Source organism: Solanum verrucosum, unplaced genomic scaffold (genome assembly GCF_900185275.1).
Source record: "Solanum verrucosum unplaced genomic scaffold, falcon-dt-bn FXZP01000049.1, whole genome shotgun sequence".
Lineage (NCBI taxonomy): Eukaryota > Viridiplantae > Streptophyta > Magnoliopsida > Solanales > Solanaceae > Solanum > Solanum verrucosum.
In genome coordinates, this window is record NW_026020221.1 from 6,918,933 (window position 1) to 6,936,257 (window position 17,325).

A 17,325-nucleotide genomic window follows, 5' to 3' on the forward strand; every position below is an offset into this window, starting at 1 on the left:
AGGGTCCTTCAAAAACATTCTACCCTCTTCTGACCCCACTTATGAGATTACATCGGGTATGTTCTTTTTCATAACATAATATTGAGTATTATCATGAAACAAGTATAAAAGGAATAAAATAAATACTGACAATTGCTTCACCAAGTAGAACGAAAAGAAGGAATTGATGAAAAACCAAAAGGGGAGCTATTGATGAAGGGGAAAATCCTTATACCTCTGTTTGTCATTCTTGTAATAATTCCTATATGGATCATTGAGTTTCATTTTTCAAATACATGTTACAAGGTCTTTTCTCGAATAACGATGGTTTCAGGGTCAACTTGTGCATATCTCGAGAGTCGAGTGTTCTACTAGGTACATAATACTAGCTTTGATATACTTGTCCTTGAGCCGAGGGTGTATCAGAAATAACTTCTCAACCTCCAAAAGTAGGGTTAAGGTGTACGTACACACTACCTTCTACAAACCCAACTTATGGAATTACACTGAATAAATTAATGTTGCTTCAATATCGAGAGTATTGAAAGAGTTTTTGAATTTTCAGAAAAATTCTACAGCCTAGCATTAGTTGGGTAGCTGCGATTTTTTTGTTATTCTAATACTTATCCTAATAACTCATCTAAGCAAATTATAAGTTGATAATTTCTATACATAAAACGAATCCATAAAAGGCAATTTATAAGCAAATTTTGAAATCTTCAAAATATACATTCAACATAATATATTACGTCACATATCCCAATTTATTATTTCCGATGAAATTCATACAATTTTGCTAAATTACATACAAATTTTCTTAATACTTTTTTGTTACTTCATCCCAAACACATCCTTTATGTTTAATATGTGTATAGATGTATATAACAAGTGAATATTATCAATATCGATTAGGAAAAAAAGAGTGAGTCGGACAATTTTTTTTTGTAAAATCCCCTTTTATACTACGATACAATCTATCTAGACATTATATTCATCAAAATAATACAGTATAATATAATACAACATATTATAATATGATATATTACGAAACAACACGTAACAACCATCGAGAGTGTTAAAGGATACATTTGAATCTTTTTCCAAGATAATTCTCTTTCTTTTTCTTGTTTATTTTACTTATTATTCTTTGTTTTATTTATGACCAATGTATGTCACATTGAGAGAGAGAGAGAAGGGCCCTACACTCAATTTTTGGGGCGAAATGAGCTCTCAACCTTAAACTCATAATTAATTATATATATCATAAACTCATTGAAATTACCAACAAGAAATCTTGAGTTTATTTTGTTCAATTTTTGAGTTTTTTTTTTCTCCTAACTTGAAATCATTCCTCTTTATAAGATATTGTAGTTTTTTGTGGAAAAAGAGGAAGGATCAAGATGAAATTTTGAGTTTTTTTTTTTGTTTTCATTTTTTTTTTTCAATTTGAAACTTTTCCTCTTCTTAAGATATTAGAGGAAGGATCAAGAATTGACAAGATGAAATTTTGAGTTTTATTAGTTTTATATTTATTTTTTTTAAAAATCTCTTCCTCTTGATAATATATTGTGGAAAAGAGGAAGTATCAAGAATAACAAGATGTTACAAAGAGCAGCCAGTAATGCATATTCATGGTGGGCAGCTAGCCACATTAGGACCAAGCAATCCAAATGGCTTGAACAAAGCCTTCAAGGTACAAAACATTTTACATGAAAAAGTTTTTGATTAACATTAAGGAAAAGGAATAATTATTTTTAAAAAACATAGAAGATATGTGATATTAAATATATTCTATAGCATGTGCCAGACAAGATTCATATAGGCGATCCCAAATTGTTTGTGATTGAAGGTGGTAGTTATTATTATTGTCTAAGTTATAGCATTTTGTGACGAATACAAAGGTGCAACACAATACAAAATAGGGTTCAGACCAGAGTCACTTGATACTTATGTCAGTCAAGATTCATATAGCTGACCCTAACTTGTTTGTTATTAAGGTGGTAGTTGTTTTTGTTCAAGTTATAGCATTTTGTGACGAATACAAAGATGCAACACAATTCAAAATAGGGTTTAGAGTAGAGTCACTTGGTACTTATGTTGGTGAGGGGGTAACAAGTAACTATAGAATAGTTTATATGCACACAAGATGACTCGAACAACAACACAAAGGTCAAATAGCCATATGTATATGTATCTTGAAATTATGTTTCACAACACTTTCTCTCTTCTTCTAAAAATGATCATTAGATTGTACATTCTTATGCTTATATAGATATGCAAGAGAAGGTGGAGAGTGTAGTTAAGCTCATTGAAGAGGATGGAGATTCATTTGCTAAAAGAGCAGAAATGTACTACAAGAAAAGGCCAGAGCTGATAAACTTTGTGGAAGAATCATATCGTGCTTATCGATCTTTAGCTGAACGATATGATCATTTATCAAAGGAATTGCAGGCTGCTAACAACACCATCGCTGCTGTTTTCCCCGAACAAATTCAACTAGCAATGGAAGAGGAGGACGAATATGGCGCCCTTAGAACTCCAAAATTCACTCCACAAATTCCTACATCAAGCGGATCAAACGTTCCAAAAGCTCCAATAAAACAGTTGAAAGGACTTATAACATCAGCTTCAAAGAAGTTGAAAGGCAAGAAATCATCTAAACAGATAGATGCAAGTAAAAATGTTCCAAAATCGGGGTTGCAAAAGAACGAAGCTCTTGATGAAATCGATAAGCTTCAAAAAGATATCTTAGCTTTGCAAACTGTGAAAGAGTTTGTGAAGAGTTCTTATGAATCTGGTCTTTCAAAGTACAAGGGAATTGAAAGCCAAATCATGGAAAAACAACAAAAGATATGTAAACTAGAGGATGAATTTGGCGAGGGACGTGTTATTGATGATAATGATGCGCGTACATTGATGGCTGAAGCAGCACTAAAAACATGTCAAGAAACATTAGCTCAGCTCCAAGAGAAACAACAAAGATCAACAAGAGACGCGATTAAAGAATTCGAAAAAATTGAAGATGTTAGTAAGAAACTAAAGTCTTTCAAGCATAAGCACCTTGGTGATCAAATTGATGAAACAAAGAAATATAATGCAGCTAAAGAAGCAGCTGAATCTCAGAGCTTAAGTCAAGAATTGAGCAAAGAGATTGAGTCATTGCAGGATAAGATTAAGGAGCAATTTGATACGAGCTCGATGTCATCACTAACAGTGACACAACTAGCAGAGAAAATCGATGAGCTCGTGAGTGAAATAGTTAGCCTGGAAACAGCAGTTTCAGCTCAAACTGTTCTAATCGACAGAGTAAGATCAGAAGGCGATGACCTTCAATCACAAATTCATGTCTTGGAAGACGATAAGGAACCGTTGACAGACGATGACAGTAAACAGAATCTCAAAATCAGTGTGATGGATATGGAGGACAAGTTGCATTGTATCCAAAACCTTAACAAAGATGTTGAATATCAAAACAGTAGCTTTCAGACTTACTTTACCATAGCTCGTACGAGTCTCAACTGTTTAGCTGAGAAATTGAGTAGTGTGAAACCGGATGAGGAGGTCCAAGACGAAGAGGAATCATCCGTTGTTATAGTCAAGTCTCAAGAAGAGCCAAGAAAACAACAAGTTCATCAAAATGCAAGTGAAGTTATCTCGAAAACAGAACATCAAGAAGAATCTTCACTCAAAATTGTTAGTAATAAAGAAGGGGAAGTTATAGAAACCACAAAAACTCATTCCAATTCAAAACTTTTGGAGCCAACACAAGTTGAAAATAAGGTACAATCACATGAAGATGAGGAGAAAGGCGACGAGCCTAACTGGCAGGAGCTGTTGTCAAGTCGGTTAGAGGATAGGGAAAAGACTCTCTTAGAAGAATATACAACAGTTCTAAGGAATTATAAGGATGTCAAGAAGAAGCTAAGTGACAAGGAGAAGAAAGATAGGGACACCGAATTCGAGGTCACATTGCAAATGAGAGAGCTTAAAACTGCAATTGCAAAGAGAGACGAAGAGATCAACAGTCTACGAGGGAAATTAAACGTTCTTCAAGGAGATAATGTTACTCAAAACAAAGCATTGGAGTCATCAGAGAAACAAGCAGCATCCGATCCTTCAGATAATCAAAGCTTACAAAAATCCGAGGACGTGGCTGAGACAGAGGACAAAGATAACCATAACGATCAAGATAATACTATGATCGATGAACATACATCTCGTTCACCCTTTGAGGAGAAGTTCCGGCTGGAAATTGACGCAATACTAGACGAAAACTTAGAGTTCTGGTTAAGATTCAGCTCAACATTTCATCAAATCCAAAAATTCAAGACAACAGTCCAAGATTTACAGAGTGAAATATCGAAACTAAGAGAGAAAGAAGTCGAAGAGGGAAATAATACTAATGCAGACATGAAATCAGAAATCAGACCTCTATATAAACACATGAGGGAAATCCAAAATGAGCTAGCAGTATGGTTAAAACAAACCATCCCTTTGAAAGACGAAATGAAACATAGGTCCTCTACACTGTGCAAAATTCAAGAGGAGATCACGAAAGCATTAAAAGACGGAGTTGAAGAAGACGAGATAAGATTCAGTAGTCATCAAGCTGCAAAATTTCAAGGTGAAATCTTAAACATGAAACAAGAAAACACAAAGGTTAAAAAGGAACTTGAAGCCGGTGTTGATCATATAAATACACTTCAATTAGACGTCGAAAAGACAGTAACAAAGTTAGAGAAAGAGTATGGACTTGCTGGTGGAAATCCACAACAAGTTAATAACTCAGCAGGAGGAGCCATTCCATTAAGATCATTCATATTTGGAACTAAACCGAAGAAGCAAAGGCGTTCGGTCTTTTCCTCCTTCCAAAACAATAGAAAAGCACTCTGGGCTGGTGCACCATTGTAGAATCTTGTTCTTTTTTCAAATTCAGATAAACTATTTCGATATTTCACGTATGTCATGTAACACAATGTAGCAATATAAGAGAAATCATAGACACATAAATTTCGTAAACAATAAAACATTATCCAATTGAAACATTTTTGACATAATATTTCTAACTTTGTGTTTCATCACAAAGTTGATCAACTTCCACATTCAAATTCTGAACAACTTGTTCATCAGCATTGTGTGCAGCTCTATTTTTCGCGGTTATTTTTTTTCCACATGATTTTCCCTTTCCTACAAATTTTCCATCAACAAAAACTTCAACCTCTCCTGTTTTCTCCCAGTGATCAACAAATTTTATCTTCAATCCCTTCTTTTGACATAACTCGTAAAGTTTTGTGACCGGATTAACCTCAAGTTTTTCTGGAGTAATTAGAGGTTGTAACAAATTATCTACCACCTATCATCAAAATAAACATAGTTTTATTTCATTATTAATTTGAGATCGCGAAGAATAAAGAAATAAAAATTATGTAAATTTTTTAAAATTAAATTATACCTGCCAAGTTGTATCTAAGCAATTAGAGTCACTATGGATAGCACCAATTAAAGATTCAACAAGGTCTGCAAGAATTTTAGGGGGATCAATGAGACCTAGTGAATGCAACGGGTACTCTAATATAGCTTTTTTGAATTCTTCTACCTGTAAAAAATAAATTTATGTAATGCATTTTGACTGAGCGTCAAGTAATAAAGACATATATGTATGTCTAAATATTATCTCATTAATCTAATATTTCCAATGTACAAATAGAGATGGCAATGGAGCGGGCAGAATGCGGGGCGGGGTAGGTTTAAGGTTGTGCGGGGCGGGTTAAAGTGGATTTTTTTTAAAACTAACGTGGGGTGGGGCGGATTACGGGCATATGTGATTTTATATGGGTTTGAACTTAACTTTAATTTTTTACATGTTATAAGAGTGATAGAGCATTATTTATTATGATAATTTCTTTAAAGCTACTAAAATGTTCAAGATAGTAAATTAAAATGGTTCAAAAAATAATAATTCAATTTCTTACATGTTTCTCAATTGACCTCTAAAAAATAAAATTCCAGGTCACTATCCTATTAAATTAATACAACTTAATGAAAAAGTGAATTTACGTTTATGAATTATTTTTTTTAGTATCAAACTTAACTAGAAAAAGAAAATATTAAAAAAATTATGCGGAGCGGGAGCGGGTTCATGTGGAGCGAGTTTATGTGGGGCGTGGTGGGACGGGTTGAAAATTAAAAAAAAATGTTATGTGAGACGGAGATGTGCCGATTAAAAATTTTGCGGGTTAAGCTCAACCCGCGCTGCCCCATTGCCATTATCCCTATGTACAAATTAATTAAATCTATTGAAATATACTTACTTGTCCTTTAAGTAAAGGCATTTTGTGACGTAAGTAGTTATGTAAGTTATATTTGATGGCGACTCTAGCAAGTTTTTCAGTATCTACATTGGCTGCTCTCAACTTTGTTAGCATCCCGGGAGACAAATCAGGATAATCAAAAAAATGCTTCAATGTTATTAACATATTCAGAATAGAGTCACCTGCATAAGATATGTTTGAGTGAGCATAAAATTCAAGAGACTTTAAAGCGTGTGGTCTAAAATAATGTTCTAGATCCACTTCTAATTACCTAACAACTCCAATCTCTCATACGATTCGCAATTTTCTTGAAAGGAAGAGTGAGTAAAAGCTTGATGTAACAAGTCGGAATTCTTGAATCTGTATTTAGTTATTTTCTCTAATTCCTCCACTAACTTCCTCTCTCGCTTGTGATCATCATTATCATCGTGTGTCAATTGATTTCTAATATTTTCTTCAGTGAAATGAAGGTTTTGTGATGATGAAATATTAAGAGAGGCAAAATTTTCATGTACTTTTTTTTCTTTCATGGTTATATATTAGAACAAGTAATAAGGAGAGAGAATGGAGGTCTTAATTTATAGAGTGAATTTATATAAAATAATGATAATAAGAATTAGTAGATTTATATAGAAAAATAATGATAAGAATTAGTAGATTTATATAGAAAAATAATGATATGAATTAGTAGACATGAAAACACAAGAATTTTTTTTATTTAATTACTTAATTTGAACATCTTAATGGAGTGTAGATAACATTAAGATTTTTTCTATTTTTTCTATTTTTCTAACACTCAATGTAATCTCAATTAATATTTTTAGTATGGGGCATAATTTTATGAAATTAATTTGGAAAAGTTTTTAACAAACAATAGATTTGAGCATTATAAATTTGAATATAATAAATATCAATAAATAATATATTTGAATATAATGTAGAATAATAATGATATAAATTAGTAGGAATGTGAACACAAATTACTACATCGATTAATTTTGATTTCATAAATATAGTTAAGGAATTCATGAATTAATTATTACTCTCTTTAATCTATTTTACTTATGATGGTATTTTTTTAAACATGATTCTTAATAAAATTAACTAAAAGAATAAATTTGACTACATTATCCTTATTTGTTTTTTTTTATCTCAATTATTTTCCTTTTCTGTACATGAATCTCTATCCATGCTTGTTAAGGATACATGTAAGAAATAATAATTAGTTATATCTTAATTTTCTAAAATAACAAATATTTTAAAATACATGTTTAATTAGGAAAAAAGTGAAGTGGACCAATACTATGAACTATATGCTACAACAAAATTGGTAAAGATTTGACTTGGTCATTGAAAGACAATGAATAGGGGTTCATTTATAGGATCAATATAATTAGTGCTGATTAAGTAATAATTTTACTTGATCATTGAAAAGGATAAATAAATTATTTGAATTAATAATCATTGGTCTATCTCAATTTTTATAACATTTTTTTTGCTACTCTAGAATTAATTATTCTCATCTTTAAAGTTAAATTGAATTATATTGATTCTAATTTAAAATCAAAATTTAGATATTTTAAAATTATATAAAAATATTATAAATTTATACCTTTTTAGGTAAATATGATAAAAAGAATATATCAAAATTTACATAATTTGATCTAATAGATAAAATGAAAATATCACGAAATAGGTTAACTTCGCAGTTTTGATTTATTTTTTTCTTTAATTTTCTAATCTTAGGCTAACAGGTCAAATGTTACTGACAACTAAAATAATATTCATATTTTGTCAACTAAGAAAAAAAGGAATGGTTGATACCACAAATTATAGCTGAAAAATAAAATAAATAATAATATTTAGGTTGAGGCATAAATATCTCTCTTTTTTACGAGATTTCAGTCTACTATCATATTATTTTCAATGCTCTGACAATATAACTCTTGACTTATTCCCTTCAAGATACACAATTTAAGAACATCGTATTAACTCAAACAACTACTCCATGTATTAGCTGATACTCAGAGGCGGATCTATTAAGGGATTTGGGGTGCCACGCCACCCCCGAACTTCGACGGAAACTCTATATATACATAGGTATATATATATAATATTTATATTTATATAAAGCGTGCCACCCACAGAACAAAATTGGCTTGTGGTGCCTCGGTAGGAGGGCAACTTTAGAAGGCTGATGTTGCGGGTTCGAATCCCATTTGTACCTATTTTTTTGAGAAAGACATTTTTTTAAGAAAAAAGAAATTGCTGCACACGTTCTTTTAAGAAAAATTAGAGAACTAAAATTAATTTATATCGAAAAGACGAATAATTTAATCAAATATAAAATTAATTTAATCGATATGTCTATTTGGCACCCACGGAGTCTAAATCCTGGATCCGCCACTGCTGATACTAATGAGAATTTACAATATGCATTGATTGATAAAAGGAAGCAGATTTATGAACAATTAATGTAGGATAAAAGGAAAATGTCACTGCTTTAAATTCAAAGGAATAAATATCCTCCGAGTTCTTTAAATAAGTGTATCCACACGTATACAATATAACTCTACTTAATTATATACATGTAAATATTCTATAAAACCAAATTGTCGCTATATTATGTAATTTTCTTAAACTATCGTCATTTCAAATAAATAAAGGGCTTAATTTTGTTGCGTCATATAATATTTATGGTCAAAAGGATCTAATTTCAAAATATAAAGGCAGGTATATAACTATACATCAAACTTTTGTCGTAAAATTCAATGCCACAAAAAAAAATTCAACAAAATAATATGTTGTACTAATAGCAACTCTATAATATGAAGGAAGCAAGACAAACAAAATTTTCCCACAAGAGTTTGCAATAATAATCTCCCAACCCAGCACGGAGCGTTAGTGGAAGTCTAAGTCCGTGACACTAAGTACCTAATCAACATGCATCTACTACTGCAACAGTTGAAGATGAGATACTTTACGATATTTTCACCTTCTACATATTTGTTAATCATAAGCCAATGCTAACACTTTTTTTTTTGGCAAAGTCAGAAAGTTAATTTTAATTAGCCTAAACAAAAACGCTAAACGCGCTAATCTAATAGGACTGATGCGGCCAGATGAAGATCTCCGCGGGTGGTGGAAGCAATGGCATTGTACCAGAAGTATGATCTGAAGCACCACCGTCGTTGCTAGAGTACTGGAGGTGTGGGAAGAAGCTGTGGTGGTAATAAGGTTGGTTCGCGTCGAATGGCAGTCCACAGGGGATAGCTGAAACAGGGGAAATCGCCCCGAAATTGATGCTGTTATTGCTGCTGCTGTTGTTGACACTGTTGTGTAGAGTCTGCTGGTACGTATCGTTCAACGACTGTTTCTGCTCCGATTCAAGAGAGATCTTCAAGCGTTTTGCTGCTCCGCCTATCGGGAGTGAACTTTTCATGATGGCCTCAACGTCGTATCGGTTCATTTCGAAATTTGTAACTGCATTCAATCCCCTGAATTTGATTGCTGCTATGTCATATGCTTCTGCTGCTTCCTCCTCTGTAGCTGCAATAATTTAGAAAAATCGCTAAATTAGCGATGGACAACTTAACGAGTGGGAGTTAACCGAATGATAAGCACTCCTCACTTCCAACACGAAGGTTGCGAGTTCGAGTCACCAAAGGAGCAAAAGGGGTGGGAGCTCCTAGGGAGAGTAGAAAAAGAAAAAGAAAAAAGCGATGGACAACTCCTATCGCTAAACAACAATAATATCTCTCGTTAATCCTATCTAACGACGGATTATCAGAAAACTCTATTAGCTATGACCTTATTTCACGACATATTAGCAACAAACTTCGTAGCTAATTCATGTTTTTATTAATAGATATAATCTAAGAAATGAATCAAAGGAAATTATGATAGTTACCGAATGTTCCCAAGTACAGATCCTTGTTCCCTGCAACACGACCAATTCGTGCTTGCCATCGGCCTTGTTGATGATGCCTGCAAAAGTTCATCACTAGTCAATCAACACGGCTCATGAAATGGGACGAACATTGATCTTGCTCACTCCATACAGGACACGATTAGATATTACACGACAAAATGAGTATAAGTACTGTTCAATTGCTTCGAAAAAAATTCAAACCTTGTCACACCGCGATACATAGAAGCTCCTCTCGAGAAACCACTACTTTTCCTGATATCCATGTACAAAATTCCTATAGAGTATTAATATCGATATCATATGGAAGTAACACAACAACAATGTGGTACGTAAAGGGAAAAGCCCGTGCACCTTCTTAGGGAGGCGATGAATTCTTGCTTCGTCATGTGCTTCATTTCCTCTATTTCTTTGGTATAATCCGAAGCCTGGAAAATATATCAGTTAAAACTAAAAGTCGAACATCCTTCAACGACTATGTAACTTTTCGTGCAAGTAATTTAATTGACCATATGATAAAAGTGTGTAGTATATTACAGGGAAATTGGTTGTGGCTGTTGTACCCCAATACTTTAGAGCTGCCAAGTCATAAGATCTTGCTGCTTTGTCCTCCTTGTCATAACCACCTATTTCATTATTAAAAATCCAAAATTTTATTGACGTGTCGGATTGTACAATGAAAAAATCTAGAACTAAATATTGAGGCAATTACTTACCTAAGTAAACTGCAGAACGGATCCAGAATTTAGAGTTTAGCAAAAAGCAACCACGCCGATAAAAGGGAAAAAAAGAGAGATAATCATATTAGAAATCGGCTGCAACATAGTCAAAATTTTGCATAAAAAGTGTGAAACACAGAAAAATAAAAAAGATAAAGCAAGGTGCATGCGTATAGAGAAGATAAAAGCTTTAAACATTTGAATTTCTACATGCGATTTAAGCAAAGATAGTGACATGTCTTGCCAAGACAAAGAAAAAAGTGAACAAGTTGTTCCCACTATGTTTTTAATTGATTATGACTCGTGTGGAAATATGAACTTAAACAATTTGTAGCTTATTATTAATAATAAGGTGGCTCGGTGCATAAAGCATCTTGCGTTTACACAAGATCCAAGAAAGGGTTCCACCCAAGCTTACTCTGATACAATCATTAGTATCAACCGATAGCCAAACGACTCTCAAGTGCCAACATGCTACTTAAATAACTAGTATTAGAGTTGTCTAATCCACTATTTGTAGCTAAGTTGCACAGACTCTTCACTTACGATGTTGTACCCGTGTCGAATTCTCCGAATATACGCTATTTTTGGAGAATTCCACACGCACTCATAGACATTTTTAAAGAGTCTGAATAACATAGCTTGTAGGTCCACGCGCTACATGATCAATATCAACTATATATACATGTCCAAGGTGTATGAATCATAATTATAAATAATAATTAAAAAAACCAGCACTTCTTTAAAATTCTCAAGATTTATTTATATACACTAACAGTATAAGTAATACGTTACTCATCTTATTTGATACATTACTAGTCAACTTTCTCAACATGAGTCAATTCCACGGACAATCTGTTACCTCCCATCAACACAAATATCAAATATCGGATAATCTATTCCCAAACCTTTGAACATATTGAAAGAAAGCTAGTTTTCAAACTTTAGACTAGCTGGGTATGCACGTGGTAATTTAGAAAAAAATGCTACCAAATAATTATATGTTGAAGAAAATGAATAACTAATGGATAATATTTAAAACCTTTGTTTTAAGATTTGATAAGATAAGTATTTTTCAGAATTGGTCAGAAAAATAAATAGGAGAATACAATAGTAACCCATACGTACTCTGAAAAAAATGAACAAATTGGCGGCCCAGCTGATCAAATCAGTTGTAAAAATTGGAAGAAAAAACAAAAAAAGAGTACAAGTTGTACATTTAGATACCAGCAATCAATCAATCAATCATCATAAAAGCCTGTTTTTTTCAAAGAAAAAATTCTGACCACATTAAAGTTCTTCAATTGCATGCCACTGTATTCTTTATCAGACTCAAAATTGTACAAACTTTTTTTCGATATAATATATAAACGTGTTTTTTAACTTAACTTCATCTGTATTATGTTACGTAAGACGCGTATTTTAAATATAAATATCAACCGACTCCAAATTATTTATAAGTGAGTAGTACAATTTATTGAAACAACATAACAATAACATGCCCCCCTCCATAAACCTTTCACATTAAAATCACAAATATGAAGGGTATTTTTGATACATTTTGCATTATATTCTTTAGTTAAAAATCACATAATTCAATAAAAAGTTACTCAACGTCAGTTAAAGTCAGACAAACAAATCGAAAAAACATTTACCTTGACGCCCTTTTCTTGCTTGACCTTCTCTTTTACAACTATTATCCCATAGATGAGCTTCATATCTTCCTGTCCATCTATGCCTGCAAAAAAAAAATCAAAATCAAAACTTTATACTAAAAATAAATTAATTTCAAAACTCATGATTTTCAAATACAGAAAATAAAATTACCTTGTTACCCCTCTGTAAATAGAAGTTCTTTGACCAAAAGTATCACTAATTTTCTTACAACTCTCAGAATTAACAGCAGTAACTATAGCTTTTTCTGAATTTGTATTATTATTAACACCCAAAGTAATTATCGGAGGATAACCCAACTCATTACTGGACTCAGTAGCAAACTCACTCCCCATGACCTGTGAATCATCAACTTCCGATCCCGAGTTCGTCGGCAAAGTTTGAAAACCACCAACCGCCATTGAATAATTATGATTAAGATCTTGTCGTCCATCATTGAAATACCCGCCGTCACCGCCGCCGTGATGGTGGTGGTGGTGGTCGTAGATGTGAGTTAACGATGACGAGTCCTGAGTCTCCGTTTCACCGCCGAAAAAATCTTCGAGCTTCGGCGGTGGGTGGTGGTGGTGTTGCTGGATTATTTGTGAATCGACAAATACATTTGGATGATATATTTGTTTTTCACCTTCGGAATACATTAATTCATGTGTTTTAGGAACGTTCATCCATCCTGCAAACAAATTTTAAAAAAAATGTAATTTAAATCACTAAAAATATTTTTATTTAGACATAGCTAAGCAAAAAATGGGTTTTTTTTTAAATTTTGGGGAAACAATTTTCTGGTAATAGAGTGATGAAAGATTTTTGACAAAAATAGCAGTAACCGTAATATAAGACCACATGGTGGCATTTTCTTTTTGTCTTTTTCTTACTTTTAATTACTTCTTCCTCATCAACAAAAACAGAAATTCCGGAGCAATACTTCATTAATCAAATCTATGAATAAAATTTATTTATTTTTAGGCTCGATTAATTCAGATTCACATCTCACAAGACACACTAAAATGTTAAGATTGAACTCGAGACTTGTGATTAAAGACGGAAACAAGCTTACCATGTGGGTAGAAGTTATCAGCAAAATAGTATTGATGAGATTGCTGAGGCGGAGCAGAAGATTGAAGCATAGAAGAGGAAGAAGATGAGTTGAGCATTTCCATTGAAGATAAAGAAAAAGATAACCAGTTATTATTTTCTGGAGCCATATTTATTGAATGTAAAAAGAAAAATAGATCAAAAAAGTTGGATTTATTCAGGATTAATGTGTGTGTAAACACATTTTGGTTCTTGTTTGACTAAAAAGCATGCAAAAATAAAGGGGAAAATTAAAGGTAGTAGTAGTAGTAGAAATATTTGGTTAAGGACAAAAAAATAAGTGAGGAAATGTGGAGGTATATAATAGGAGAAAAGGGCGGTTTCATCTGCCACGTCCGGCGTAAAATCAGAGGTATGCACTTCAATTTTAAAATTAAGAGAAAGAATATACTCCTTCCGTTCATCTTTACTTGTTCAATATATTCAAAATATTTTTACGCTTGATGTAAATTATTTATTTTGTCTTTATTTGATAATTAAACCCAAGTATATCCTCAAATTCAGATAGTCAAATAAAATAAAGAAGTATTTTGTAAGACTATTAATAATTTAGAAATAGAATTAATAAATCGCGTTAAGTTTAGAATGATTTCAATGCGTCTCTTTATTCAAAATAATTTATTTATTTAATTTTAAAAAAATAAGAGATAATTTATTATTTTACACTATTTTGTTCTTATTATTAAATACGGAGTATTTATTTTTTAATAATTAGATAATTTATAGTTAATAAGAGTAATATAAAAAATTATACAAGTCAAAATAAAAATAAATGGAGATAATATAACAATAATAATATACATGTTATATTTTTACAATCAAAATTTGACATGTATATACAAATCCTGATACGTCTATCTCTACGAGGTAAAAAGATTATATCAGCAAAAACTTCTCAACTCAAACTCTAATTATTAAAATCATTCCACTATTATAACTTAAAGTTGATCAATAGACAATAATAGTTATGTAGCTATATTGATTTTAGGGTGGTCATTCTTAATTTCTTTTAAAAAAAACTTATACTCATATATATATATATATATATATATATTAAGTTAATATTTTATTTTTATTTTTTATATAAATGACTTTTGGCAGTGGAGAAAAGAAAAAATGTCTGAAACAAGCTCCCGAATAACCCGGGCTGCTCGATAATTTTTATTTCGTTGGGAAGTAAAATTTCTGGGGTTAAAAGCTGGCAAACTCAAATTTCATTTTTCATTTACATTTTTTCTCAAACTTTGTCGTAACATGAGCCGAAAATCTATTTAGATATTTAAATTATGATTTGTTTTAATTAAATAGATAAATACGTGATAAATTTCAAGTATATTTCAGTTGAAGCTATTGGTACGTGATTAACTGAACTATGTAATAGACGTTTGAGAATATACATAGAAGATTTTTAGAATTGATTCAAACTCTCTAGTAGAAAATTTTCATCATATGCTTAGGTGTGATTAATTGGAACTAATTGCAATTTTAGTATCTTAATTAAATTTACTAACAAGTTTAAGAGATTGTTAATGTATATAAAACTTTTTTCTTATCATATGTTTAGTAAGAAATGTTTTTTCCCTAATTTGCTAAATCTTTAATTTCAATATCTACCAGAATAAAAGGAATAAAATTTAAAAAAAAAAAAATAGAATAAAGAGAGTAATTACTTGTAAAAATATAATTGAGGTAAAACTCGTACGTTGTAACTATTAAAATATCAAAATATTACTAAAAATTGAGAAAACATTAAAATGGGAATCGAATATAGATGAAACCCATCGAGTGTCCATCTGTGCAATTTCAAACCTTTAATTAAGAATGTTGATATAAGAATATATCCAATATATACATTTTTTTGTAAGATTATTGTGTGTTCGTGACCCTTTACCCTAATGGTAGGTTCATTTGCAATATGGTTTTTTTATCTTTAATTAGAGACAATTTTAAAATTGAGTAGATTCTGTTATAGGTAAATTTAAAAAATTAATTAGATTTCAATACAAATATCATCAAATATACAAATTGAAAACAAAAAGAATTGTGGACCTCAACTCAAAATATTTTGAAGTACATTATTTGAACTCATGTCATTTTTAACGTATTCATCTCCATTATCACACTTGTCTTTCATGCCGATTGAAGCGCCCTCTCCTAAAGTTCAAACATTTTCATTAATGCTATACTATACATTTATTGCTCATGTTAGTCCAAAATTCATATTTTTATTTTAGTTTAATTTAATATTAGATGACAAATTTATTGGATGTTAAATAAAAAACAACAATAGCACTTTTGATCTCACAATTATTATTATATACTTCCTCTCTCGTACAATAATAATTGTCCCTCTATTTTATATTAAGCGAATTCGTGAAGTAATTATATATACTCCCTCTATTTCATATTATGCAAATTTATGAGGCAATACATAATTATTAAAAAAAATATTTAAGGACATATAACTATAATTTCCATTATTGTTCTATGTGAAACATAAATATAACTCTATAAGATGTAATTCATCTCATAGAAAATAAAATTTCAATCAAGAAAAGGACAAATATGGAAAAAGTTTCAAATAATTTAATTATTTTAAACATGAAAAAAATTTAAAAATCAGTTAATATGGGACAGATGGAATATAAATTATTGGAGTGTTTCTAGCACCGCATTATCATCAAATACAGAAATGTATTACTCCAACCTTTAGAAAACGAATGACTTGCTTTTCTTTATAATCTGTTTTTTTATTTTTAAAAAATTATTTTTCATCTTTTGACTACACTTCAAAAATTTAATTTTCACATGACATGTTTAACTCCATAAGATTATAAACATCTTTATATATTTGACATAACTTTATTTTAAGAGCACAAAATTTAAAAAATCTTCTTTGTTTTTTAAAATTTTATGTCAAGTCAAACTAGATCATTTTTAAAAAAATACTCATTTTTTTATAAATATAAAAATAATATCACACAGAAATATATAAATGGAACATGAATTTGCAAATGTGGTCAAAGAATTTACCAGTTTCGTTTTTGTTTTTCTGTTCTTTTTCAGTTTTCAACAACTTAATTAATTAAAATCTTTCTGTTTGCATGGGGAATTGTCGATAATTAATTGCTTAGAGTCTCTGATTACATGAAAAGGTCAAATAATTACTTAATGCTGTAAGCTACACATTTGATTTGAATTTAATTATTTGGCATCATTTAATTAGTTAAATTACATAGATTAATTTCATGATTTTTAACTAATTTGAAAACGATAGTCACTTAATATATAGTTTTATTGAGTTGATAATAGAGGTAATTAGAGTGGTATACAATTTAATTGGTAGGGCCTGGACTTTTGGGAATTATGTCACCTTCAAAGGGAACCAAATTTATATACATAGGCCAACATTTGGGGAAATAATAGAATTTCATTGATAGTGATAGTTTAACAAAACGCATTATTTGTATTTATTTTGAAAAAATACATGTTATTCACATTCTCAAATACTTTATGTTTTAAAATCACGGTAACCTGCCACTGACGGATGTAGCAAAGTGAATGAGGTTGCTCGTTTCTTAATAAAAAAATTTGAATTTCAATTTTGTGTATAAAAAAGTCA

The 17,325-nt window shown here is 31.0% G+C and overlaps 4 protein-coding genes across 4 annotated transcripts in view; 2 read left to right on the forward strand and 2 right to left on the reverse strand.

The window, feature by feature from the left end:
- LOC125831060 (HMG-Y-related protein B-like) overlaps nt 1–17,325 on the forward strand; it is a 195,305-nt gene that overhangs the window by 91,883 nt on the left and 86,097 nt on the right. The gene's annotated exons all lie outside the window — the stretch shown is intronic.
- LOC125831026 (kinase-interacting protein 1-like) lies at nt 1,526–4,898 on the forward strand. Its single transcript, XM_049510215.1, has 2 exons — nt 1,526–1,672; nt 2,252–4,898. Exons 1-2 carry the CDS (start codon nt 1,579–1,581, stop codon nt 4,888–4,890), a joined length of 2,733 nt encoding a protein of 910 aa, XP_049366172.1. The 5' UTR covers nt 1,526–1,578; the 3' UTR covers nt 4,891–4,898.
- Nucleotides 5,042–6,820, reverse strand: LOC125831451 (ribonuclease 3-like protein 3). The gene is made up of 4 exons (XM_049510644.1): nt 6,562–6,820; nt 6,291–6,472; nt 5,432–5,575; nt 5,042–5,332 (listed from the first exon to the last, which is right to left on the reverse strand). The coding sequence occupies exons 1-4, from the start codon at nt 6,818–6,820 to the stop codon at nt 5,042–5,044; spliced, it is 876 nt and encodes a 291-aa protein (XP_049366601.1).
- LOC125831065 (AP2-like ethylene-responsive transcription factor AIL6) lies at nt 9,371–14,034 on the reverse strand. Its single transcript, XM_049510256.1, has 9 exons — nt 13,666–14,034; nt 12,765–13,281; nt 12,593–12,675; nt 10,935–10,943; nt 10,756–10,844; nt 10,573–10,646; nt 10,423–10,473; nt 10,201–10,277; nt 9,371–9,839 (listed from the first exon to the last, which is right to left on the reverse strand). Exons 1-9 carry the CDS (start codon nt 13,811–13,813, stop codon nt 9,391–9,393), a joined length of 1,497 nt encoding a protein of 498 aa, XP_049366213.1. The 5' UTR covers nt 13,814–14,034; the 3' UTR covers nt 9,371–9,390.